Source organism: Polyodon spathula, chromosome 60 (genome assembly GCF_017654505.1).
Source record: "Polyodon spathula isolate WHYD16114869_AA chromosome 60, ASM1765450v1, whole genome shotgun sequence".
Lineage (NCBI taxonomy): Eukaryota > Metazoa > Chordata > Actinopteri > Acipenseriformes > Polyodontidae > Polyodon > Polyodon spathula.
The window spans coordinates 1,054,519-1,075,397 of NC_054593.1; the positions used below are offsets into that span (position 1 = coordinate 1,054,519).

The 20,879-nt window shown below is 43.0% G+C and overlaps 1 protein-coding gene across 1 annotated transcript; it reads left to right on the forward strand.

The window, feature by feature from the left end:
- Positions 1–406: 406 nt before the first annotated feature.
- LOC121307893 (zinc finger protein 883-like) lies at positions 407–7,470 on the forward strand. Its single transcript, XM_041240214.1, has 2 exons — positions 407–762; positions 5,109–7,470. The coding sequence occupies exons 1-2, from the start codon at positions 702–704 to the stop codon at positions 7,052–7,054; spliced, it is 2,007 nt and encodes a 668-aa protein (XP_041096148.1). The 5' UTR covers positions 407–701; the 3' UTR covers positions 7,055–7,470.
- Positions 7,471–20,879: the final 13,409 nt, after the last annotated feature.

Sequence of the window (20,879 nt, forward strand, 5' to 3'; positions counted from 1 at the left end):
AACACAACACACACCAACACGGCCCTTTCAAAATAACAGCTTTCTGTAGTTTTAAAAACAATTTTACAACTTCATAAAGCCTCACTTAACTCCTATCTCTTCTCTCTCGCTGTCTGAGCGGGTCTGCCTCCCACAGGACGGGGGAGGCGCTGCGCAACCAGGGATATACCAACCGCAAAACACAAACTGTGCAGCGCGGTCTGGCAATTCATCTAATATGAACCGCAAAGGGAATTGTGATACCGGGGATCTTTTAATAAAACATTACTGTGTTTCAATATTAACATCGTAAACGAGCTGCTTGTAGTTCATATAGCTTTTCCAGCGAATCCGATTTGAATTCAGGTAGCCCCCTGCGCCGCATGCTGGAGGTGGTATAGCTCTAGATCAAGCCTGGGGGCTGAGGTGAGCTCACGGAGATCAGTCTTAGAAGATCGATGGCCGAGTTGGTCCGAGTGAGCTCAGCGATCGCACCCTTTGTTATAAATCTGCGCTGTAAATATTTGCAGGGGGGCGGCGGGCTCTCTATAGCCGAGCGGGAGGCTGTGTTTAGGAGAGCCGGGGTTGCGGGTTAGTCTGAGGTCTGTGGTGGGATTGGAAACGCCCTGTGAGTCTCAGCTTCCGCGGCACAGACTCTGCTTGTGTTTGTCTAAAACCAAAGGGGTTTAAAACAGGAGGGAAAGAAAGCGTGAAGGAAGAAAATGAAAACACGACACCGAAAAGGAGGGGCGGCGAAGCGCTCCACCCGCGGCAATAAAGCAGGTAATATGAATTAGGAGGAGGGGGCAGAGAAAGCAGGCAGGCCCGGGGCTGGAAAGGGGCGTTTCAATGGCAGATTGAAGAGTTATGTATTGTTTTCAAAGAACTTGTCTCCGTGTTGTGAGATGCATGTACTGGTGAATGATGTGCTGTTTTATTCGGGGTTTGCGCGGGCAGTGAAAGTTATTTCTCTGCAGAAGTAACTTGTACTGGCCTTTTGTAATTGGCTGCTTTAAAAAGAAAACTAACAAACAAACAAAAAACACACACACAGTTTTATATATGCGTTGCATAGTGTTGGTGTTTTGTTTCGTTGTTTAACATAATTATTTTCTTATTAAAAAAGCCCCACAACTTACAGACCTTATTGATGTAGTTTGATACATTCAAAATGAACAATCAACACAATATCCTATTGTGAGGACAGTGACGTTAGAAACGTGCCCGTAATCAGATCGGTACACTTTCACACGGGCTGGGAAGCAGCTCAACACATAGAAAATGAAACCTGGATATAAAATAAGAAACCGAAGTCTAATCTCTCTCTCTCTCTCTCTCTCTCTCTCTCTCTCTCTCTCTCTCTCTCTCTCTCTCTCTCTCTCTCTCTCTCTCTATCTAAGACTCGGTATATATATATATATATATATATATCTGCGGTTTCTTATTTTATATCCAGGCGTCATAAAATCACCTGGCTGTGTTTGCAGAATTAACAGCTGCGGCTCACAAAATGAGGTTAACAGAGGTTAAAACGCAAAAATAAATAAAAAGGGTAGATGCCAGTGTGAGTTAAGGTGGCCGTGAGAGCGCGTGAAGTTGGTAGATGCTGCAATTCAAATGAATTCAAATGCGCCTCGCTGTAGTGCCGGCGCTCTGCGCTCTAGGCGGCGGTGCCCGGTAGTGCCGGCTCTCTGCGCTCTAGGCGGCGGTGCCCGGTAGTGCCGGCTCTCTGCGCTCTAGGCGGCGGTGCCCGGTAGTGCCGGCGCTCTGCGCTCTAGGCGGCGGTGCCCGGTAGTGCCGGCTCTCTGCGCTCTAGGCGGCGGTGCCCGGTAGTGCCGGCTCTCTGCGCTCTGGGCGGCGGTGCCCGGTAGTGCCGGCGCTCTGCGCGGCGGTGCCCGGTAGTGCCGGCGCTCTGCGCTCTAGGCGGCGGTGCCCGGTAGTGCCGGCTCTCTGCGCTCTGCCCGGCGGTGCCCGGTAGTGCCGGCGCTCTGCGCGGCGGTGCCTCGTAGTGCCGGCGCTCTGCGCTCTAGGCGGCGGTGCCCGGTAGTGCCGGCGCTCTGCGCTCTAGGCGGCGGTGCCCGGTAGTGCCGGCGCTCTGCGCTCTAGGCGGCGGTGCCCGGTAGTGCCGGCGCTCTGCGCTCTAGGCGGCGGTGCCCGGTAGTGCCGGCTCTCTGCGCTCTACGCGGCGGTGTCTGGTAGTGTCCGTGCTGTAATGTATAACGTTTCATAGTTATTTTTTTTCTCCATATTCTCCGGTTTCTCTGTAAAGAGGGGTAGTGGCTACAAACAAACATTCTCTGAGGTGAATTATACTTGATGTGTCAGTCAAAAAACAAGGGTAAATCTTAAATCTTAAAGGGTAAATTGTAAAGGTGTATGTTTGCTTGCAAGAACACTGTGGTAATCACACTGTACTATGTTGCAATAAAATAAGGGACCCTTTAACATATGAGTTAGCCCTCCAACGAATTATTCTTGTATAAATAAAAATCCCGCTTCCAGAGCGAGATGTGGAAGTAAGTTTTACCAGAAGTTGATGCTGTTGCTTATTGTTGCTTCACATTGCTAATGCCATGCCCTTCCACTCTCTGAACTCCCTGTCTGGATCAGGACTCTGCAGCGTCTCATTAGCCAATATACCGTGCATACAACCAAAACAGAAATGCAATTAAATAAAAATGCATTACAACCGAAAATGTATTTCTGTTCTTGCTATTTCCTAAATATGTATTTTTATTTTATCAGTACACAGTGCTATGTAACTGCGGTTTTCTTTTTTTGTTTGGGCTCTGTAAACTTTACAGTTGAAGTAACTTACAAAAAAAATAGATGGTGAGTAAGTAGATTCAAGAAAATGCACAGAGTCCTTTTCTTCAATCAGTTGCCAGGTTTATTGAAATATGCAGGGAGTCTGGTCCCAGGTACAGGACAAGCAATACTCAACATTACAATGTTTGCATGACATTAAATACCCTTCTGTATAGATGGTCCACCTCCCCTTTCTCTGACACTTAACCAATGGTCAAGGTACAACACATTATTCTGTTAATTTAGTGTGTGTGTGTGTGTGTGTGTAGTCTTGTGTGACAACCTCTGAACTCAGTGCATTCTTCACACTCCTGGAGAAAAAAGGTCCATAAATCTGCCCCTTTGATCCCAGTGGCATTATCTCTTTGGATCTCTCTGAGAACCTCTGGGTCCAACGCCAGTCCCTGGGAGCCTTTTAGCCCCTTTATGCTTTGCATTCCAAAGTCTTACAGCCTGGCCCCTTCTGGTCCACAGCATTGTTATCTTGTTAGCTTGCAGTCAATGCTGGGCAAGAAACTTGTAGACGCATCGTCTCTATCAATTGTTAGCAGTACATGCAGTTTGAACCAAACAGTCTGCTATCTGCAATATTAGTCTCTTTTCAGAAAAAAACACCAGTATAGCTCTGCCAGTCCACATGCGTAGCAAACTGCTAATCAATTCTCAATCCATGTTTTCCAACAACAGTAAAATACAGGTATGCTCCAGTGTGTAATTGTATTCTTTTAAGTACATTTTATTCAAGTTTTAATTAATTTTGTTTCTATTTGTGATGTGTTGTATGCATTTCTTTAAGTGCTGCATTTAATTAACTGGGGTAGGGAAAAAATGTAGAGAGTGGCGTCTATTGCAAATCTGATATCTGAGTATTCAAGGGCGACGGTAATTCAGAGTAATATGGTATCTTTTGTCACGTTGAGTACTCACAGAGTGATAATATAGAAGTATTTATTTAAGACCACAGAACACAGTTCAAACATGTGTGTTTAATCTGGTGTTACCGTGAACTCATCCCCACAACAACCCTTACACAGGCACTTTAGTTCCTATTATTTGTAGTGCATGTACAGTTCCCATATCGTAACTTTCAGGCTACTTTAGAGTTAGGTCTAGCGGTGCTTTGAAAAATGAAGAAGCTCTTCTACTGTGACTGCAATCTTGACTGAATTAATCAACATGGGTTTAAAAAAATAAAGTCCTTAACAAAAACATTCCATAGTCAGGGATGGAAATAAGACTCCTATTGCACAGCACCTGTTCCAGGTTTTATTACCAGCTTGATTAGCCACAGTGTGTACAGGTAACAAGCTCAGGTGTGTCTTATTAAACTAATGAAATGAAAATGAAAATTAAATTAATGAAACCTGGAATGGATCAAACTGCTCTGAAATGTGAGTCCTGTTTCCAACCCTGCTGTTTAATATCACTGGACTGGAATTACATTGTAACTGCAGTTTAGTATCACTGGACTGGAATTACATTGTAACTGCAGTTTAATATCACTGGAGTGGAATTACATTGTAACTGCAGTTTAGTATCACTATACTGGACTGGAATTACATTGTAACTGCAGTTTAATATCACTAGACTGGACTGGAATTACATTGTAACTGCAGTTTAATATCACTGGACTGGAATTACATTGTAACTGCAGTTTAATATCACTGGACTGGAATTACATTGTAACTGCAGTTTAATATCACTGGACTGGAATTACATTGTAACTGCAGTTTAATATCACTAGACTGGACTGGAATTACATTGTAACTGCAGTTTAATATCACTGGACTGGAATTACATTGTAACTGCAGTTTAATATCACTGGACTGGAATTACAATGCAGGTATAGTAATAAGACTCCTGTTGCACAGAGGTGATGCAAAACATTTGACCTTTGCTGTAAATACACAAACCTGTACTGGACACAATCATAAATGTACATTGCAAGTGCGAAAATAATGACTATTTAGTATAAAGGTAACCTTAGCTTCTGTAATATTTGACTTCCATTTCTTTATTTATAAGACACACCTAAGAAGCTTGTTACCTATACACACTGTGGCTAATCAAGCTGGTGGTAAAACCTAGAATGGGTGACACTGCTGTGCAATATGAGTCTTCTTTCCACCCTAAAGTGATTCTGCCACAACAACATGACTAGGCAGCCCATTCCATCCCGTCACTGCGCTCTCTGTGAAGAAATGTCCATCCTATAGTTGAAGGTGAAAAAGTTTGTAATGTTGGGCCGGAGAAAATTGGTATATTTTTTAACAATTGAATAAACGTCATGAAAACTCATCTCATCTTTGTTCTTGACACAGGCAGGGCGACTGAGGAAATCTCTACTGATCTGAAGAAAGATGTGGAAATCGAAAAAAAAAAGGAGGCTCCTGATGTGCAGTCTGCAAAGGTTAATGGGGAGGCCACTGAGCTGGACTGCAGCCACATTAAAAGGGAGGCCACTGAGCTGGACTGCAGCCACATTAAAAGGGAGGCCACTGAGCTGGACTGCAGCCACATTACAGAGGAGGCCACTGAGCTGGACTGCAGCCACATTAAAGAGGAGGCCACTGAGCTGGACTGCAGCCACATTAAAGAGGAGGCCACTGAGCTAGAGCCTGTCCCCATTAAAGAAGAGGCTGCTGTGGGCGTCAAATCTAAAAGAGCTCGGAAGCCGTGTCTGTGCTCCGAATGCGGGAGGAGTTTCGGTAAACTGGGAGATCTCCGCAGACACCAGCTGATCCACACGGGAGAGAAACCGTTTCCCTGCTCCGACTGTGGCAAGAGTTTCCGACGCAAGACCCACCTGAGCTCCCACCAACTCATCCACACTGGAGAGACTCCGTTTCCCTGCTCCGACTGTGGCAAGAGCTTCCGACACTCCGGAAACCTGCAGAAGCACCAGCAAATCCACACAGGAGAGGCTCCACACGTCTGTGAGGATTGCGGGAAGGGATTCCGACAGTCCGGGCATCTGAAACTGCACCGGAGGACCCACAGCGGGGAGACTCCGTACGAGTGCGCCGACTGTGGGAGGCGTTTCGGGCGGCTCCAGTACCTCCTTGTTCACCGGAGATCCCACACCGGCGAGAGCCCGTACTATTGCAGTGACTGTGGGAGCCTTTTCAGAAGCCTGGGGAACCTTCAGTCACACCAGAGGATTCACACTGGGGAGAAGAATTACCACTGCTTGGAGTGCGGTAAGTCATTTCGGCAGCTGGGTGTGCTCAAGACGCACCAGCGCACTCACACGGGAGAGATGCCTCACAGCTGCCCCGACTGCGAGAGAAAGTTCCGGAGCACCGGTGGCCTCGCGGTCCACAGACGTGCGCACACAGGAGAGAGACCATACAGCTGCTCAGAGTGCGGCAAGAGCTTCCGAGAATCTGGAGTGCTGAAGAGACATGAGAGAATTCACACAGGAGAGAAGCCCTACAGTTGCACGCAGTGCAGTAAGAGCTTCAGCCAGCTGACCTCATACAACACACACCAACGCCTCCACACGGAGGAGAAGGAGTTTCACTGCCCCGACTGCGGGAGGAGCTTCCGACACGCCAACACGCTGGCGGGACACCGGAGGATCCACACGGGAGAGACTCCGTACGAGTGTGCAGAGTGTGGGAAACGGTTCAGGAACCCGGACAACTTAAAAATCCACCAGCGGGTTCACACTGGGGAGAAGCCCTACAGCTGTGGGGAGTGTGAGAGGCGCTTTGCCACGGCCACCAACTTGAAGACTCACCAGCGCACCCACAGCGGAGAGAAAGCGTACGTCTGCTCCGACTGTGGAAAGAGGTTTGCTGAGCCGCACCACCTCAAATCTCATGCCCGACTCCACACAGGAGAGAAACCGTATCCCTGCTCCCAATGCGGGAAGAAGTTCCGACACTCCTACGGGCTTCAGACTCACAAGAGGAGCCACAGCGAGGAAGCCCCTTACCACTGCCCAGACTGCCCCAAGCGGTTCAAACACCCGGGGGGCTTGAAAACCCACCGCCGTCTCCACACGGGGGAGAGACCATACAGCTGCAGGGTTTGCGGGAGGAGCTTTAATCAGGTGACCAATCTGAAGACCCACGAACGCCTTCACACAGGCGAGAGGCCGTACGGCTGTGCCGACTGTGGCAAGAGCTTCAACGAACAGCACCATCTAAAAACACATCGGCGCATTCACACTGGAGAGAAGCCCTACCCCTGCTCCCAGTGTGAGGAGACATTCAGACACTTGAACAGCCTGCGAAGGCACGAGAGCGCTCACAGGGAATGAGCCGTTTTGAATCACCCAAACAACTTTACACTTAGTTGTGCCAATGTATTACAGCTACGGCCAAAAGTTTTGCACCATCACCCTATAGAAGGAATTAAATTGTTTTCATAAAGTTGAATGAATCCTGCTGAATAATGTTGCTTTAGCATATTGAATTGCATACCACTTAGTAGTTGTCCATGTACTTAACATAAAAAAGCTGACATTGAAATAATTGTAATTGTAATACAAAAACATACGTTGTGATTTTTAATTATCTACACTTTGTTTTGAAGCAGAAAGTGGATATTTAACGTCTCATTTTGTTCAATTCTGTATAGCTGTGGTAGCATTTTTAAGCAGTGCATATATAATCTGAAATAAAAACACATTGAAAATGTGAAAAAATGCCAAGTTATCAAAAGTGCCCTGCCGTAGAGATATCAAAAACACAAGCCAAGGTTCAAGAAACTATTGGAGCAACCTTGCCCAGCACAAAGCAAATAGGCACAGCTGTAAAACCCATGGGGGCCAAGGTTGACCCAGTTGTTTCTAATAACTTGGCTTGTGTTTTTCAGGCACAAAAAACGTGGATCAAACGCATGAAAAACGCTACGTTAGTAGAAACAATTGGGGGAACCTTGGCCCCATTGCTTGACAGTTGTGCCTATTTGCTGTAAGTGGCTGAGTATTTTCAGTTTCAGATATGTCGCGTAAGCGATAGAGCCTGTCGCTGAGGGCTCTCCCACCTGTTAGTGACCACGACTAGCTACGCATCCCCAACCAAAGACGATGGCTCTAACGAAAGGGTACATTTTGACCTTCGAAGGTTTGGAACACATTACCGAAGGAAGGTTCGAACCTTTGATGGTACTAATCTGTGTAATTACTGGTCATGTCGCCAAAGCTACTTGTTTGTATTTGATTGAAAATCCTATTATTTTATAGGTAAGCCATATAACCAGAATGAAACATTCATATGTAGTTTAAAAATACATTATGTAGAACAGTATCATGTTTTTATAATTTAAATAAAAATACACCTTTGTTTATTTACACGTAATTGTACAAGTAAGCTTGCATTGCAGAGCACTAACTGCTGCAGACTTGGGCAAAGCTGTCTTTAACAGGCACTGTTCCCAGCAGGCTATTGGTCACGTTCTACTACTGCTAAAAATAATAATAATAATAATAATAATAATCTGAACGTACGCTTGTAAAGTGACCCGACATTGGATGTGCCCTCATGATGCATCAACAGTCACTTGCATAGTTTGCATTCAACTTTTTTTTTTTTTGGTCGTCTGGGCATTTAACAAAAAAAAATCCCAAACAGCAGAGGGGTTTCGAGACATTTCTTTCAATACAGCTGACGCTATCACTTTGCTGTCCAGATGGTGAATGAATGTTTTTTCAAAATTAAAATTATTAGTGTTGGAGTATATTTTGTGTGTTTCAAACATATTCTGCCATAGCACCTCTCGTGCACTGTCTTGTACACGAGGTATTCAGTACATATTTTAGTGAAGCACTACAACCGCTATAGGTAACCCCCAGTGCTTTGGATAATATACCCTGCTCCATACACGGCAGCGGTACATATAGAGTTACTACATATAAAGATTTGGTTGGATTTTAATACAACAACTTTTGTTTAAGTAACTTGCTTTATAAAAATAAAAAGATCAAATTTTGCATGTGAGTGACATTTAATGTGCAATTTATAGTATTCACACATTGTGAAGCGACACAGTGCGTGAATGGTGTCTAACGAATCTCTGAAGGTGTTAAACAATTTTTGAATCCCAGGCTAGCAAATGAACCTTCTAATGCAGCCCTAATTCCATTACACTAAAAAAGTCACTGTATTGAGAGCAGTGTACTGACTGGAAATCATTAAGAGAATGAATGGATAGCTGCTGTATTGAGAGCAGTATACTGACTGGACATCATTAAGAGAATGAATGGATAGCCGCTGTATTGGAACTGTATTGAGAGCAGTGTACTGACTGGAAATCATTAAGAGAATGAATGGATAGCCGCTGTATTGGAACTGTATTGAGAGCAGTGTACTGACTGGAAATCATTAAGAGAATGTTAAGTGTATTTTGTCTTTCAAATAGTAAAATGACAAAGAAAGTCCTAAATTAATATTTAAACATCTGTGGTATTAAGATGAGCCAGTGTTAATATCAGTTGAATAGGCTGCACAGTCTAGAAGCTAGTGATTGTTATCATTAATGTGGCTGGACGCTAGAAATGAGGTTACATCAATGTCAGGGTCAGACGCATGTTTAGCAGACATGGTTTATATATGTTTAGCAGACATGGTTTATATATGTTTAGCATACATGGGTTATATATAACTGCAACTACAAAGACACTACTGTACCTGAAATGGTTTCTGAGAGATGAGAATTCAAGACACTGTGTTTAACAAAACCTGCTCAACACAATGTGCGCTGAAAGACCACATTGTTGGTGTTTTGTTTGTTGTTTCTTTTTGTATTTGTGGAATGAATTTGTTTTGCTTCCTTTGCTTTTTTTATGTTTTTTACTGGTGGCTAAATGAGGGAGGCTGCACTTGCGATTCTTCAACACAACCTAAACACTTTGTGTAAACCCAGACAGAAACATTGAAATATACCCTCCTCTATTTTAATATTAATTAGAGCATTTGCATTGGAAGGATCACTTTTCACCTATAAGAAAACTACATGGAAACCCAAGTGACCCGACAGACACAGCAGTAAAATGTGAGAGCTGCTTTTAATTTTCCATAGAAACCCACCAATGTCATTGCCAATATATCGATAATTATGACATCTGAATGATTTAATTTAAATACAGTAATTGTACAGGTTACACAAAATAACACATTTATGTTGCAACTTTACTGAAGATCATTTAAAACAAATATCCACTAATATCCTGCCTCTGCTGTCCATCCACTCATTCAAAGCTTTGCTGCTCGCTTTGTCTTTTCCGGTCCTCGTTTCTCCCGAACTACTCTGCTGTCTGCACTGGCTCCCTATTGCTGTTCGCATCCAATTCAAAACTCTTGTACTTTCCGATCGCTCTCTCGACCTTTCTGCTCCTTGCTATCTCTAGACCATCATTTCTTCCTACACCCCCTCCACTCCTCCACCACCAGCAGATTAGCTGTACCCTCTCTGCTCCCCTGCCTCCAGAGCCCGCTCCTTCTCCACCCTTGCCTCCTCAGTGGTGGAGCGACCTACCTACAGATATCAGGAGTGCTCAGTCCCTAACCACCTTCCGACGCCTTCTCAAGACACCCCTGTAGAGACAGTGTCTGTAAACCTCACAACTCTGGACTGTATGGCACACTATTTACCAGTACTTGCTTCAGCTTGTGCTTGCACTGAACTGCTCCACACCTTGCTGTATTCTACTACTGCTCTTAATTATAACTACTTCCTGTATCTTGTATTTGATTTTACTCTTGTATGTATCACTATTCATGTTTTTTGTAATCATGTTTAGCTGGAGAGAACATGACAGTGAATTAAAGATCATTGTGAAAACTTCAGCGAAGCACAGAGCAAGTCTGCTCTGCCAGAGAGAAGTCTGACTCTCATAGACTGACAGGCTTAAAGCACAATATCAATATTAATAATAATGATTGCACAAACCTGGATCACCCACTAACCAGGATTACACTATATCAAGATTTTATATTGGATTCATCTTGTACAAATGTTTAAACCAAGTTTAAATAGTAATCCTTATTTAAATTAATCTGGGGTTAAATATCCAGGATAGAAACATAATACAATTTCTCCAGTATATTTTCTTGGTGAAATACAAAAAAAAAAAGTTTATGCTTAGAAAAATATATTCTTAGTACTATCAGAACTCTGACATCAATTTCAGAATGTAAAATAAATGACAAATTCGATTAGAATAAGTAAACTGTCAACATTTTTGACAGCAGTTTGTTTGACATCAGTTGTTGATAGTTTAAATAGTAGCCGTATTAATCCAGAGATGATAGACAATGTTGTTGAAGCCGACACCCTGGGATCCTTCAAGAAGCTGCTTGATGAGATTCTGGGATCAATAAGCTACTAACAACCAAACGAGCAAGATGGGCTGAACGGCCTCCTCTCGTTTGTAAACTTTCTTATGTTCTTATGACAAAGAGAAGGAGAAGTGATACCTTTTATATACACACACATATAAGAACATAAGAACATAAGAAAGTTTACAAACGAGAGGAGGCCATTCGGCCCATCTTGCTGGTTTGGTTGTTAGTAGCTTATTGATCCCAAAATCTCATCAAGCAGCTTCTTGAAGGATCCCAGGGTGTCAGCTTCAACAACATTACTGGGGAGTTGATTCCAGACCCTCACAATTCTCTGTGTAAAAAAGTGTCTCCTATTTTCTGTTCTGAATGCCCCTTTTTCTAAACTCCATTTGTGACCCCTGGTCCTTGTTTCTTTTTTCAGGCTGAAAAAGTCCCTTGGGTCGACACTGTCAATACCTTTTAGAATTTTGAATGCTTGAATTAGGTCGCCACGTAGTCTTCTTTGTTCAAGACTGAACAGATTCAATTCTTTTAGCCTGTCTGCATATGACATGCCTTTTAAGCCCGGAATAATTCTGGTCGCTCTTCTTTGCACTCTTTCTAGAGCAGCAATATCTTTTTTTATAGCGAGGTGACCAGAACTGAACACAATATTCAAGATGAGGTCTTACTAGTGCATTGTACAGTTTTAACATTACTTCCCTTGATTTAAATTCAACACTTTTCACAATGTATCCGAGCATCTTGTTAGCCTTTTTTATAGCTTCCCCACATTGCCTAGATGAAGACATTTCTGAGTCAACAAAAACTCCTAGGTCTTTTTCATAGATTCCTTCTCCAATTTCAATATCTCCCATATGATATTTATAATGTACATTTTTATTTCCTGCGTGCAGTACCTTACACTTTTCTCTATTAAATGTCATTTGCCATGTGTCTGCCCAGTTCTGAATCTTGTCTAGATCATTTTGAATGACCTTTGCTGCTGCAACAGTGTTTGCCACTCCTCCTACTTTTGTGTCGTCTGCAAATTTAACAAGTTTGCTTACTATACCAGAATCTAAATCATTAATGTAGATTAGGAATAGCAGAGGACCTAATACTGATCCCTGTGGTACACCGCTGGTTACCACACTCCATTCTGAGGTTTTTCCTCTAATCAGTACTTTCTGTTTTCTACATGTTAACCACTCCCTAATCCATGTACATGTGTTTCCTTGAATCCCAACTGCGTTCAGTTTGAGAATTAATCTTTTGTGCGGGACTTTGTCAAAAGCTTTCTGGAAATCTAAATAAACCATGTCATATGCTTTGCAATTATCCATTATCGATGTTGCATCCTCAAAAAAATCAAGCAAGTTAGTTAGGCACGATCTCCCTTTCCTAAAACCATGTTGACTGTCTCCCAGTACCCTGTTACCATATAGGTAATTTTCCATTTTGGATCTTATTATAGTTTCCATAAGTTTGCATATAATAGAAGTCAGGCTTACTGGTCTGTAGTTACCTGGTTCAGTTTTGTTTCCCTTTTTGTGGATCGGTATTACGTTTGCAATTTCCAGTCTGTCGGTACCACCCCTGTGTCAAGAGACTGCTGCATGATCTTGGTTAGCGGTTTGTAAATTACTTCTTTCATTTCTTTGAGTACTACTGGGAGGATCTCATCCGGCCCAGGGGATTTGTTTATTTTAAGAGCTCCTAGTCCCTTTAACACTTCTGCCTCAGTTATGCTAAAGTTATTTAAAACTGGATAGGAACTGGATGACATGTGGGGCATGTTGTCAGTATCTTCCTTTGTAAAAACTTGTGAAAAGTAATCATTTAACATATTTGCTATTTTTTTTTCTTCCTCTACGATTTTTCCATTTGTATCTCTTAAACATTTAATCTCCTCTTTGAATGTTCTCTTGCTGTTGTAATATTGGAAAAACATTTTGGAATTGGTTTTAGCTCCCTTAGCAATGTTCATTTCTATTTCTCTCTTGGCCTTTCTAACTTCCTTTTTGACTTGCGTTTGCAGTTCCGTGTACTCTTTCTGCGTACTTTCTTTTTGGTCCTTTTTTAATGCTCTGTAAAGTGCCTTTTTTCGCTGAATATTTTTTTTAATTGATCTATTAAACCATTTTGGCAATTTAGTTTTACATTTAGATTTGTCTACTTTAGGGATGTAATTGTTTTGCGCCTCTAGTACTACATTTTTGAAGAACAACCATCCTTCTTCTGTGGGTGTTTTCTCTATTTTATTCCAATCTACTTCTGTTAGTCTCTGTTTCATGCCTTCATAGTTTGCTTTTCTAAAATTGTAAACCTTAACTTTAGTCTTTACTTTTGGGGATTTAAAAAACACTTCAAATGAGACCATGTTATGGTCTGAGTTTGCCAGTGGTTCTCTGACCTCTGTTTTAGTTATTCTATCTTCGTTATTTGAAAAGACTAAATCAAGGCATGCCTCCCCTCTAGTGGGTGCCTTCACAAATTGTGTTAGGAAGCAGTCATTTGTCATTTCCACCATTTCTATTTCATCCTTCGCGCTACCCACCGGGTTTTCCCATTTTATTTGGGGGAAGTTGAAATCCCCCATTAGTATGGCTTCTCCTTTGCTACACACATTTCTAATGTCATTGTATAACAGATTATTGTGCTCACCGTCTGAATCTGGCGGTCTATAGCATGCTCCTATTATTATGCCTTTTGAATTTTTGTCTGTTATTCTGACCCATATTGATTCGTGTTTATTTTCTTTGTCCAGGTTTAACACCTGGGCTTCAAGACTGTTTCTTATGTATAGCGCTACCCCTCCTCCTCTTCTGTCCTGCCTGTCTTTCCTATACAGTGTATACCCACAAATATTATATTCGTCCCCATCACTCTCAGATAACCAAGTTTCTGTAACACCTATCACATCATAGTTACCTGTTAGTGCAGTAGCTTCAAGTTCTAGAATTTTGTTTCTGATACTTCTAGCATTTAGATAAATACATTTAATGGTTGTCTTACCTGAGTTGTTGTTCTTGTATATATATAATGTGTGTGTGTGTGTGTGTGTGTGTGTATATATATATATATATATATATATATATATATATATATATATATATATATATATATATATATATATATATACACACATACACATTTCACACACACATTTCTGACATGTTTGCCCTTTAAACCATGAACCCTAAGATCATGCAAAGAATGGTTAGGCATGTTAAAATGGTTACCAATAGGAGTGCTGGTAATTTTGTTGCTGATGGTATGTCTGTGTAGATTCATCCTTGTCTGAAGATGTTGTTTGGTTTCTCCTATGCAAGTACCATTGGAGCATTTGTTACATTTAATCATGTAGATTACATTTTAGGATCTGCAGGTAAATGATCCTTTTATCTCCAGTTTCCCTTGTGCTGTGAGGATGGTATTCTGGGTAGAAATATGGGGACAGGTTTTGCATCTGTTGGTATTGCAGGGTTTAGTTGAAATCATCAGTTGAAATTCAACATTAGAAAATGACATCACCAGTAGGTGGCAGCAGAGCACACAAGAATGAAATTCTGAACCTACACTGAACAAAAATATAAATGCAACATGTAAAGTGTTGGTCCCGTGTTTTATGAGCTGAAATAAAAGATCCCAGAAATTTTCCATATGCACAAAAAGCTTATTTCTTTCAAATTTTGGCACAAATTTACAGTTTCAACTGTACCGGGCAGATGGCAGACAGCGTGTATGGCGTTGTGTGGGCGAGCGGTTTGCTGATGTCAACGTTGTGAACAGAGTGCCCCATGGTGGCGGTGGGGTTATGGTATGGGCAGGCATAAGCTACGGACAACGAACACAATTGCATTTTATCGATGGCAATTTGAATGCACAGAGATACTGTGATGAGATCCTGAGGCCCATTGTCGTGCCATTCATCCGCCGCCATCACCTCATGTTTCAGCATGATAATGCACAGCCCCATGTCGCAAGGATCTGTACACAATTCCTGGAAGCTGAAAATGTCCCAGTTCTTCCATGGCCTGCATACTCACCAGACATGTCACCCATTGAGCATGTTTGGGATGCTCTGGATCGACGTGTACGACAGCGTGTTCCAGTTCCCGCCAATATCCAGCAACTTCGCACAGCCATTGAAGAGGAGTGGGACAACATTCCACAGGCCACAATCAACAGCCTGATCAACTCTATGCGAAGGAGATGTGTCACACTGCATGAGGCAAATGGTGGTCACACCAGATACTGACTGGTTTTCTGATCCACGCCCCTACCTTTTTTTTAAGGTATCTGTGACCAACAGATGCATATCTGTATTCCCAGTCATGTGAAATCCATAGATTAGGGCCTAATGAATTTATTTCAATTGGCTGATTTGCTTATATGAACTGTAACTCAGTAAAATCTTTGAAATTGTTACATGTTGCGTTTATATTTTTGTTCAGTGTATTTGTGTGCATTGAAGAGAGATGGAGATGAACTCTTATAAAGTTCTTATTTTCAAATATAAATCTATTATATTTCTGTTAATTTATCACAGGTTTCCAATATGTCTTCATATTATAATACTGTTGAACTGCCTTATAAAGTTCTTATTCTCAAATAGCCAGAGAAGGAGATGTGATCCCTTTTATTGGACTAACTACATAATTATTCACAAGCTTTCAAGAACTCAAAGGTCTCGTCAACTAATACGGCTACCATTTCACCTATCAACGACTGTTTTCAAATAGAAATCTATTCAAATAGGTCTTCATATTATAACATGTTGCATGAAAGAGGTATTACTGCAAACTCGAGGCCAGAACTGAGACAAGCTCTGAGAGCCCTTGAGCCTCTTCACTGGGGATGTGTTCACTCTTGAGCCCCTTCACTGGGGATGTGTTCACTCTTGAGCCCCTTCACTGGGGATGTGTTCACTCTTGAGCCCCTTCACTGGGGATGTGTTCACTCTTGAGCTCCTTCACTGGGGATGTGTTCACACTGGAGCCCTTTCACTGGGGGCTGTGAGAGCCCTGGAGCCCCTTCACTGGGGGATTTGTTCCCACTGGAGCCCCTTCACTGGAGGATGTGTTCACACTGGATGCCCTTCACTGGGGGCTGTGAGGGCCCTGGAGCCCCTTCACTGGGGATGCGTTCACTCTTGAGCCCCTTCACTGGGGATGCGTTCACACTGGAGCCCCTTCACTGGGGATGCGTTCACACTGGAGCCCCTTCACTGGGGATGCGTTCACACTGGAGCCCCTTCACTGGGGATGTGTGCACACTGGAGCCCCTTCACTGGGGATGTGTTCACACTGGAGCCCCTTCACTGGGGATGTGTTTATGCCTAAGTGTACTTTTCTCCTACCTGTATCCTGTCCAAAGCAGGCCACTGTGGTTAGCACTGAAAGACACAAAGAGAGGCAGTGACTTGACGGGACAGTCTTTCACTCTTTTCATTTGAGCAGAAAGCTGCTGGAAAAGTGGAATTGGATCGCTTTGATTAGAGTGCGAGGGTCCAGAGCAGGACTTCTCAAACTCAGAGTACGAGGGTCCAGAGCAGGGGACCCCCTGTGTCTGCCGGTTCTCATTCCAACCAACCTCTCAGTTAATTAACTGGACCCTTAATTGAACTGATAATTTTTATTTGTTTTCCGCTCTTAAACAGTTGCAATTCACATTACTTATATAAAATGTTATAGCTAATTTGAAATCAGGACCAGGAACAAGTTTGAACAGCCCTGGTCCAGAGGAAACAATTAATCATTTTATGAAGAATTTCTTTTTTTATGGCAGGTTTCAGCAATTGAAAAAATTGAACAGCAGTCAAAATATATTTTCAAGTGACAACAGGTGCGGTTTGTTGACTACACAATCACTTTATAGTGAAGGGAGAAGTTGTTTATGGTAGGTAAACTAGCGTTCCCTTCAATTTGAAGATGGCCACCAAACATTGTTATGGGAAACGTGTACCAGAGTCGTCGCGAGGGAGAAAAGAACGGCAGCCTATGAGGGACGTTAAGTTCTGCCTGACCAAGGTCAGCAGCATGAGCGCGCAATCTCAAGGACCCTACTGCCCACAGAGGGCAAAGAGGGATCTATTACCTTCAGGTGGTAGAACCTGGTAAAGGTATGTGGGGTAGCCCAGCTAGCCGCATCGCAAATCTCAGCCACGGAGGCACCTCGGAAGAGGGCCCACGATGTAGCCACACCTCTCGTGGAATGTGCAGCTATCCGCCCAGGTGGGGGTAAGCCAGCACTATCATACGCAGTTGAGACTGTGTCTGCAATCCAATGCGACAGCCGCTGCTTGGAGAGGGCCGTCCCAGGGTCCGTGTTCCATGGCTGATGAACAGCTGGTCAGACTGAGGCAGCGCTCTTGTCTTATCCACATAACATCTCAATGCCTGAACTGGGCAGAGAAGGTTCAACTTTCTATGCTCATCCGTTGCAAACGGAGGAGGATGGAATAACTCCATTTCCACGGACTGATTCACGTGGAGGGCTGTTACCACCTTGGGGAGAAAAGCAGGGTTTGCACACAGTGACACTCTGCTACCATCATCCCAAATACGCATACAGCAGCTATGCACAGATAGCACCTGCAGCTCACTAACCTGCCTTGTGGAGGTGATAGCCAAGAGAAAGGCTGTCTTCAAGGACAGGTGCTTCAACTAAATTGAGTATATAGGCTCAAACGGGGCTTGCGTGAGAGCCTCCAGTACAATCGCAAGGCTCCATTCGGGGAGAGTGACCCTCCCAGAAGTGCGCAATCAGCGAGCGCCTCGGAGAAATCGGGTAGCCAAAAAATGTGCGCCCGGGGACACAGAGTCAACGGGGGCATGGCAGGCAGAAATAGCCACTAGGTAAACCTTCAATGTGGAAGGTGATCTACCAGCCTCAAGCAGATCTTGCAGAAACTGTAAGATGGTGGTGGTGGGCATGGGACAGGAGATTGGATCATGACCGTTAGAACGGCACCAATCTTGAAACAGTTTCCACTTACAGGCATACAGTGACCTAGTGGAATGCACCCTAGGATTCTGCAGCATACCTACGACCACGTCTGAAAGCTCTAAGGCTGACCAGCGGTCCCTTTCAGAGGCCAGACCCATAGTTGGAGCCTGCCCGACTCGGGGTGCCAAAGTGTGCCTCTCGCCTGACTGAGAAGATCCCGACGAAGCGGGATTTCCCAAGGCGGGCCGTTCAATAGCTGGCACAGGGATGAAAACCAGATTCTTCTGGGCCACCTGGGGCCCAGGAGGAGAACTGATGCCTTCTCTGACTGGACCTTCTCGAGAAAGGCCGGGAGTAATGGCAGAGGCGGGAACGCATAAAGGAACGCTCTGGGCCATACGTGGGCTAGGGCGTTAACACCGAGTGGACCGCCACAGCAGTGGAGGGAGTACTATAGGGGGCAGTGTGTTGTCTCCGCCAGGCAAAGAGATCGTCCTGTGACTTCCAGTAACGTTCCCAAATGCTCTCCACCACCTGAGGGTGGAGCCGCCACTCCGATGGGTGCAGGTCCTCCCTTGAGAGGAGGTCCGCCACTCCACTCCACGCCTGTAACATGCGTTGCCCGAAGGGACAGCAAGTTCTATTGGGCCCAAATCAGCAACCTAAAGGCAAAGCAGTGGCCACCCTGGTGGTTGACATATAAGAACATAAGAACATAAGAAAGTTTACAAACGAGAGGAGGCCATTCGGCCCATCTTGCTCGTTTGGTTGTTAGTAGCTTATTGATCCCAAAATCTCATCAAGCAGCTTCTTGAAGGACCCAGGGTGTCAGCTTCAACAACATTACTGGGGAGTTGATTCCAGACCCTCACAATTCTCTGTGTAAAAAAGTGTCTCCTATTTTCTGTTCTGAATGCCCCTTTTTCTAAACTCCATTTGTGACCCCTGGTCCTTGTTTCTTTTTTCAGGCTGAAAAAGTCCCTTGGGTCGACACTGTCAATACCTTTTAGAATTTTGAATGCTTGAATTAGGTCGCCACGTAGTCTTCTTTGTTCAAGACTGAACAGATTCAATTCTTTTAGCCTGTCTGCATATGACATGCCTTTTAAGCCCGGAATAATTCTGGTCGCTCTTCTTTGCACTCTTTCTAGAGCAGCAATATCTTTTTTATAGCGAGGTGACCAGAACTGAACACAATATTCAAGATGAGGTCTTACTAGTGCATTGTACAGTTTTAACATTACTTCCCTTGATTTAAATTCAACACTTTTCACAATGTATCCGAGTATCTTGTTAGCCTTTTTTATAGCTTCCCCACATTGCCTAGATGAAGACATTTCTGAGTCAACAAAAACTCCTAGGTCTTTTTCATAGATTCCTTCTCCAATTTCAATATCTCCCATATGATATTTATAATGTACATTTTTATTTCCTGCGTGCAGTACCTTACACTTTTCTCTATTAAATGTCATTTGCCATGTGTCTGCCCAGTTCTGAATCTTGTCTAGATCATTTTGAATGACCTTTGCTGCTGCAACAGTGTTTGCCACTCCTCCTACTTTTGTGTCGTCTGCAAATTTAACAAGTTTGCTTACTATACCAGAATCTAAATCATTAATGTAGATTAGGAATAGCAGAGGACCTAATACTGATCCCTGTGGTACACCGCTGGTTACCACACTCCATTCTGAGGTTTTTCCTCTAATCAGTACTTTCTGTTTTCTACATGTTAACCACTCCCTAATCCATGTACATGTGTTTCCTTGAATCCCAACTGCGTTCAGTTTGAGAATTAATCTTTTGTGCGGGACTTTGTCAAAAGCTTTCTGGAAATCTAAATAAACCATGTCATATGCTTTGCAATTATCCATTATCGATGTTGCATCCTCAAAAAAAATCAAGCAAGTTAGTTAGGCACGATCTCCCTTTCCTAAAACCATGTTGACTGTCTCCCAGTACCCTGTTACCATATAGGTAATTTTCCATTTTGGATCTTATTATAGTTTCCATAAGTTTGCATATAATAGAAGTCAGGCTTACTGGTCTGTAGTTACCTGGTTCAGTTTTGTTTCCCTTTTTGTGGATCGGTATTACGTTTGCAATTTTCCAGTCTGTCGGTACCACCCCTGTGTCAAGAGACTGCTGCATGATCTTGGTTAGCGGTTTGTAAATTACTTCTTTCATTTCTTTGAGTACTACTGGGAGGATCTCATCCGGCCCAGGGGATTTGTTTATTTTAAGAGCTCCTAGTCCCTTTAACACTTCTGCCTCAGTTATGCTAAAGTTATTTAAAACTGGATAGGAACTGGATGACATGTGGGGCATGTTGTCAGTATCTTCCTTTGTAAAAACTTGTGAAAAGTAATCATTTAACATATTTGCTATTTTTTTTTCTTCCTCTACGATTTTTCCATTTGTATCTCTTAAACATTTAATCTCCTCTTTGAATGTTCTCTTGCTGTTGTAATATTGGAAAAACATTTTGGAATTGGTTTTAGCTCCCTTAGCAATGTTCATTTCTATTTCTCTCTTGGCCTTTCTAACTTCCTTTTTGACTTGCGTTTGCAGTTCTGTGTACTCTTTCTGTGTACTTTCTTTTTGGTCCTTTTTTAATGCTCTGTAAAGTGCCTTTTTTCGCTGAATATTTTTTTTAATTGATCTATTAAACCATTTTGGCAATTTAGTTTTACATTTAGATTTGTCTACTTTAGGGATATAATTGTTTTGCGCCTCTAGTACTACGTTTTTGAAGAACAACCATCCTTCTTCTGTCGGTGTTTTCTCTATTTTACTCCAATCTACTTCTGTTAGTCTCTGTTTCATGCCTTCATAGTTTGCTTTTCTAAAATTGTAAACCTTAGCTTT